The 7,632-nt window shown below is 29.6% G+C and overlaps 1 protein-coding gene across 1 annotated transcript; it reads right to left on the reverse strand.

The window, feature by feature from the left end:
• Positions 1–333: 333 nt before the first annotated feature.
• LOC119686271 (stress protein DDR48-like) lies at positions 334–2,511 on the reverse strand. The gene is made up of 2 exons (XM_038100813.1): positions 2,142–2,511; positions 334–2,036 (listed from the first exon to the last, which is right to left on the reverse strand). Exons 1-2 carry the CDS (start codon positions 2,455–2,457, stop codon positions 361–363), a joined length of 1,992 nt encoding a protein of 663 aa, XP_037956741.1. The 5' UTR covers positions 2,458–2,511; the 3' UTR covers positions 334–360.
• Positions 2,512–7,632: the final 5,121 nt, after the last annotated feature.

The following is a 7,632-nucleotide window of genomic DNA, read 5'->3' on the forward strand; positions in this document are numbered from 1 at the left end:
GAATAAATAATCTCGTATGGATCTTTAATGTCATAGGTTTATGAAATATAATTCACTGCAAGTTGTAATTCTTGTATTGATGGTAACGATTAACAATATCATGAAATATAATCGTAGACTTGTGACCAACGCTAAAGCAAATGAAATCATTTTATTTCACGAAATAAATTTATTTATAATTTATTATTTATAGTCTTAATTGAATTCACAATAATCAAGTAAAAACAACTTTATTGATAAATTTCCATTTAGAATCTTTTATATAGTTTTATATAGTTTACTTAGTTATTCAAAACATATAATGTATATATAAATCAACCGAAATTGGTTTCACTTGACTTTATTGCACTTCTTAAGTCTTTAAATTATCATAACAAATATAACAAGGCAAAGAAATAATCCTGCACCGAGCACAAATGCTAAAATATCTCTCTCTGTAACATTATTATTGATCCATCTATACGTTTTGTGGAGAATATTTTCATGTTCAGCTGAACATTGTGATTGATCATTATTTGCATAAGTATTATGTAAAGGACATTCCTCTTGAGATATTGAGCTATAATTTGTCTGATGATATCCCACTAATATCGGAATTGAAGAACTATTTATTTCTATCGTATTATTATCGTCTTCAACATTTAATAGAATGGGATGGTCAGATGAGTACAAACTATCACAACTGAATTCGTTTGGAGGATCTGATATGATTTCTACCATAGCTGTAACCTGTTCTTGGCTTTGAGAAAATGGAGTCTTCATACAAAATTTACATTTATTTATTTCACCAGAATCATTTATTATCTCTTTTGTTATCTCGATATGATCCAAGCAACAGAAGTCACACATACTCAGCGGAAATGTATCAGTAAAATTAATTTGATTCGAGTTTCTAAATGAATGTGTTCGTGTTATTTCTATTAAATCTGAAGACATATTATTTTCATCGGTATCATATACTGTTATTTTGACTGGGATTTTGTTGCCATGTGTGTTTCGTACATCTTCTTCCTTTCGTTTATTTTTGAGACACATTTCTTCTAATCCTACATTATCTTTGTTAACATTATTGTTGTCAAAAAAAGGTATACCCATGGCACTGTGAAAGGAATCTTTTGATGTGGAAGTTTTTGCTCCCATATTTTGTATCGAATAAATAGATTTTTCAGTACTAGTATGTTCACATGGATCAAAAAAAGCTGATGAATCCTTAGAAGTGAAAGCTTTTGCTTCCACATTTTGTGTACAACAAAGTGATCTTTTAGTACTCGTATGTGTGCATGGATCAGGATAAGATGACGAATCCTTTGATGTGGAAGCTTTTGCACATATATTTTGTGTAGAATAAAGTGATTTTTTAGTACTCGTATGTGTACATGGATCAAGATAAGATGATGAATCCTTTGATGTGGAAGCTTTTGTGCCCATATTTTGTGTAGAATAAAGTGATTTTTTAGAATTTGTATATTTACATCTGTCAAAGAAAGTTAAAGAATCTTTTGAAGTGGAAGCTTTTGCTTTCACATTTTGTGTAGAATGAAATGATTTTCCAGTAGTTGTATGTTCACATGGATTAGAGAAAGCTGATGAATCTTTTGAAGCGGAAGTTTTTGGTTCCACATTTTGTGTAGAATAAAGTGATATTTCAGTATTCGTGTGTTCACATGGATCAAGGAAAGATGATGAATCACAATTAAAAAATATTCTGTCTGAATTCTGTTTGGATGTAAATTCATTTTGAGGATCAAGAGAAGACAACGAATTACAACTAAGAAATATTCTGTCTAAACCAGAAATGGATGTGAACTCATCTTGAGAAGGTATGGTATTTAGTAGATTTGTTGAACATTGAGAGCTTTGTGAATCATTTTCTGTTGGTTTCTTATTGAGTGATTGGGATGATTCCTTTTTATTTTTTTGAATTATACTATTTTCTCTTTTCAAGTTAGTACTATCATTATTGTTTTTAGGTGTGAGTTCCTTTTGTGTAGTATCAATTTTTTCATCACTTTTTCTATCTATCAAGTCAAAAAAGTCTATATTATGTGAAAAAGTAAATAAAATTATTAAAATATCATAACTAATGCATAATTTACTTATAGAAAATTTTTTTTTATATTTTATTAACAACTAAATATTACTCAAAATTTTTGTTTCCTCTCGAGTTTTAGTTTCAGATGAACTGCTGGAATCGCATTCGCTAAGATAAAATTTTTCCTTATCAACTTCAGTTGTAACGTCCTTAACGCTGGTATCCTTGTTTTTGGATATCAAGGTTTTAGTGTTGGCATCAATTATTGGCTTTTCAGAGTGAACATTTTCGGTGTTCTGGTTTTTTGGTCGCTTTGAATTATTGGGTTTGTCACTTGTTTTAGAAACAATAAAAGTAGGTTTCCATTTAATACCCTGTTTTGAAGTATTTGTTTTGACATCTGAAGATTCTGAACTGGATGTCATGACTTGTCTATGAGAATTTTGTTCTATAAATTTAGTTTCTTTTAAAGTTTATATATCTTAGTATTACTCTAGCTTAAAAGTACTTTATTTTTATTAAATATATCCGCAGTAATATTTAATATTTAATTTTATTTTTGACATTTAAATCTTGGAATTATGACCAATCCAACAGTATTCGTCCTTTTTGTTATTGTTAATGTATTGCATATGTCGATCCTATAATGTTGACTCCACGCGCACATTCCATTGTGGTTCCTTTATATACTCATACGGTAAATTCGAATAGCATGTGGTATCCTTCTTAGTGTCCATAAATTTCCTTAACAATACAATTTTTGCTTAACCACAAGTGATTGGAAATAGAATACAATAAAGTATCAGTAGTTGGCTTAGAAGCATTTGTCTTATGGAAGTTTGTGGCTAATATGACTGCGACTAAACCGCAAACCGCAGCGAAATCCCTTGTGCTGTGGAAAGGATAAGTGCAGCGCATTGTAGTCAGTAACCATTGCCGTTGCGTAAGGATAATGTGTGAAATTTAGCACAGAAAGTAACTTAAGGTGGCATGAAAACAACTTTTGTTCCCTGCAACTTTGTATTTTAAGGTTTTGAAAGCATTTTTGTTGTTATTTATTTTTCAAAATTCGTTTGCGTAGTTGCAACTCCACAAGAGTTGGTATAAATATTGTATCTTTTGGACTAAATTTAATAAATTTTTAACGTACATTCAGTTAACTGTGGTGATGCTGTTACCTAGTAACATTGCAAAGTGAAACTCTAAAACAATATAGTTTTATTTCAAGGTATTACATTTTTATGTGCACGTTTTGAAGTTTGTTTTTGTTACTGAAAAATAACAAAGTTTTCAGATTTACTTTATTTTATCCTCTTTACCTAACTAGGATAACAAAAAATTTTTGGGTTTTCAAAATAAAATTTATTTATGGAGCACATTTTTTTGGTGTTCATATAAGTTTCTTTGAAAATTGAAAACAATGCATAAATCTTTATATAAATTTTCTCCCCCGAAAGTTGCGTAAGATAGAATACACAAATAAAAAAAAAATGAATATGTAACGAATTTTGATCAATTTGTATTGGACTTCGACAGTTTATATAAGATTTTATTTTGTAATAGCTTGTATTCAGATCAACTTTTATATATTCTTATTGATACATATTGCACAGTAAAGATAAAAGCAAATATATAAATATTGGCAAATAATTTCATATTTGTCAATCTGGGACTTTTCTTCGCTTACTTCAAGAGTTGAATCCGTTCCTCTGTGACTTAAAAAAATAATTCCTATATTTAGAGTATATAGCAAAAAAATAAATTATGCTGAATAAATCACAACAAACATGACATGATCTCAGCACAGTCGCTGATGACCCTGACAGATGGAAAAAATTTATTTCTAATCTATGTTCTGCATAAGAGCGGTAAATATTCGAAGTATTAATAGTTTCTGCTTCGTCAGGATAATGATAATATTATGAAATGCATATAAATGTCTAACAAATAGCACTCAAAAAAGTCAACTGTCTTGTCACACAAATACACCAAAGTACTTTATACAATATTAACTCTTTTTTTATCGACAAGATTGTATATACCGCACAAACTATCAAAAAAAAGTCAAATTGTCTCTCCTGTCCAACATTATTCTGGACGTAATTATAGAAACAATAATTAGCTACTGCATCGTTATTACTTTGGGAGTTAATAGTTGACTTGAAGATAAAGATTGTGCCTTTCTTATAGACGATATCTTTAATTTCTTTTATAGGTCCGGCATAGATCATATGTCAACACTATATCTACTAACAACCGGCACTGTAACTACTGTCTTAAGAATCCATGTGAGCTTCCAAAAGTATTCCTCTTCAAAACAAAATTTTCGAATATTGTCATTCTCTGGGAGATATTCATAATATATTGCTACTGCATCGTTATTACTTTGGGAGTTAATAGTTGACTTGAAAATAAAGATTGTGCCTTTCTTATAGACGATATCTTTAATTTCTTTTATAGATCCGGCATAGATCATATGTCAACACTATATCTTCTAGTAATCGGCACTGTAACTACTGTCTTAAAAATCACTGTGAGCTTCCCAAAGTATTCCTCTTCAATGTGCAAAACCTTTAGTCAGTTAAAATACTTAACAAAATTTTCGAATATATTCATTCTCTGGGAAATATTCATAATATATTGAATTTAGCATATTAAAGTCAGTAAGGACAGAATAGAACCATTATGCAGAACTGAGTGAAAGAAACCTTGAATTTCACTAAATAATATTTAACAATACAGAGGAACTGGAAAGAACCACAATGTCGATCAAAACAAAAACGAAATTGTGTGAATTCCATTATGATTTGAATATCCATCTATTGTATTTTCCGTATTTTACTGCTCCTAATTATTTATAGATATACCAAGAATCGTCCAGTAAAAGATATCTTGGATATTACTAAATTCTAATACTCTAGAACAAACAGGAGTTGGAAAGAAACACAATGTCGATCAAAACACAAACGAAATTGAATGAATTCCACTATGATTTAAATATACATTACTGTATTTTCCGGATACTGCTTCCACTGTATACTAAGTATTTGTAGATATACCAAGAATCGTCCAGTGAAAGAGATTTAGCTTAAATAAAAAACTGATTGTTCGAACTAAAACCTATTTTGTAGTCCGCTTCATAAAACTTTACAATGAATACGTCACTCTTAAAGAAGACTATGTGACTGATTTAAGTCGATTTATGACGAAAATTAGAGATTCTATTAACAATCCTACTCCATGGGCGCACATTCATTTTTACATAAACTTGTGTAGTTAAAACATACATATTTAGGTGTTTGCTCCTACTCAGTGTCCTTTTTGGCAAAATGTCAATTAATTAACATTCATTTTGATTGTGATATAAAATTAATTTGTGGTTATAGTATATATATCCTACTACAATATATAGGACACAAGATTGTATTAAGTGCATATCTGTGCGTTTGTAGATATATACATACCGCGCTTTAAATGAGTTGAAGTTTATGCAATTATTCTCGATTGGCATTACATCTCTCGTACATTACATATATATGACATATTTATGTGTTACTTAGAAAATAATTTAATCAGTGATATTTTTGTTCTTTTCCAGAGGATGTGCGCTGACGAAAACCTTTCTTTTTGACACCTACTAATTGAACTTATTGGAAACGACACGAGCGTAAAATTCGTAGCTACAGGCAACAGTTCAAGATTTGTAGCTGTAGGTGGTTGGAGTTGCCAATAAAAAAATAATTGCAAATAACAAATGTTGGCTAAGGAACAGCTGCTATTAATAAGTTATTAAATGGCAAATTAATTTTACTTTAATTATGAATTATTATATTACTAATAAGTTTTATAGTTGCGTATGGACCAAAGGTTGCTTTACTATAAGCCTTTAAGCATACCGCATAATTGTCAATTCAGTATAATTCCAAAATTTGTCTAAATATTTATTAACATTCTTAGGTCTTCTAGTTTGTTATTAGCTCAAGTTAATACATTCATCTGTTTTTTTTACTGAATAACACAGCATTCGACCTACTACTGATAACGCACTAGCAAAGAAAATCTTATTATTATGCTGTTATCGTATTCTTTTACTATAGCTAATAGTATTAGATACTATATAATAATCTTGATGGACATTTTATACTAAATTTTTTTTCATATGTGATAAATTCTTTAAAACAAGTCATTTTAGTATACATTTTTCACTGCCGTTTGCGAGCACTAGCTTTGAGGTATCCCCGGTGCTAAAGAAATCCGCTAAAATTAATTATTATCTTTTTTTTACAATAGAATAGAAACTGTTTGCGAAGACTTGACCAAAATAAAGCTAGCCATATAGTTTATTCGAGTCAACAAAAATAATAATAATAGGTTTTTACATTTGAACAAAGCTGAACCATATCTGAATTTCATACTGGATTTTACGATTTTAACAACCAACTAATAAGGATGGGATTAAACGACGCTGTTACCTGCAGTTTGTGTGATATGCAGACTGAAAACTCTATTCTTCTAACTTACTTCTGTCTCCTACCACCAGAAAACGAGTCCAGCACCTACAAAATGGGTTTTATAGACTCGCATTAGGTCTGCAATTTTGAACCAAAAGATATAACAATAGCAGTGCAACTGCGACCGCTGCGGTTGTGGTAGTCGCTGTAGTAAATCAGTATTTTTTGTAAGCGTTAGTTGTAGAAGTATGTTTATTTTTATACACAAATAGAGATTCACACATATTTTTTTTTTTATTTTATTTTATTTAAATTTTGGGCCTTATTAGGCCGGGTTAATTTAACGGTCTTAGGTATAGGATAATAGATCTTAGAGATCGAGGTCGCTAGTGATGCTTTAAATAATAAATAAAAATAATTTAATTTATTTTTGAGTAGATTCTTTGTATATTGAGTAAATAAAAGACATGTTTTAATTCATTTATGTTATTGAAAGCATTGCTACAGAATATGTACATCTGTATAATTTTATTTCAATCTGTATTCTTAATTTTTTTATATATTACGAAAATAATGTTGCTGAAAAATGTGTATAATTTCTTAACATCAGATTTAATATTTAATAATTTTGTTACTTTCCATACAACTATAATTTTTGCTATCTAGTAACTTGCTATTATGCATGGATATCTCATAAACTTCATAAGAACTCGAACTAATGTTTAGGCAATTTTAATTTTTTTTTAAATTTTTTACTTGCAATCTACCAACAGATTACTTATTTATTTAGTTGGCCATTGCAGACGTGAGTTGTCCTTACCCGCGTAGAGTACGACTGCCAGTCGTACCTAAATTGTAGGCCATCTGTTTCTTCCATCAAAGAGGCAGATATTCTATAACATCCAACACCTTTCTAGTCGAACCAGTTTCGCTCAATCGTATGACATGAACAACAGGTACAGAATGATAATTTAAATAAATATTCAATAATAATATTGAATAATATTTAATAAAATTTACAGATATTTGCAAAATAAAATTCGCATTCAATTTTTTTGGAATTACCCTCGTTTATCTTATCCTAATAAAGACATTTCCCTTATACACTTTATTTGCGTCCTCATGAGATCTTCATTCTTAAGGTCAAAT

The sequence above is a fragment of the Teleopsis dalmanni genome, chromosome 2 (genome assembly GCF_002237135.1).
Source record: "Teleopsis dalmanni isolate 2A chromosome 2, ASM223713v2, whole genome shotgun sequence".
Classification (NCBI taxonomy): Eukaryota; Metazoa; Arthropoda; class Insecta; order Diptera; family Diopsidae; genus Teleopsis; species Teleopsis dalmanni.

Coding starts and splice junctions, on each gene's coding strand:
- LOC119686271 (XM_038100813.1), bottom strand. CDS start 2,457: ATGACATCCAGTTCAGAATCTTCAGATGTCAAAACAAATACTTCAAAA. Junction 2,037..2,141: donor AGAGGAAACAAAAATTTTGA/GTAATATTTAGT, acceptor CACATAATATAG/ACTTTTTTGACTTGATAGAT.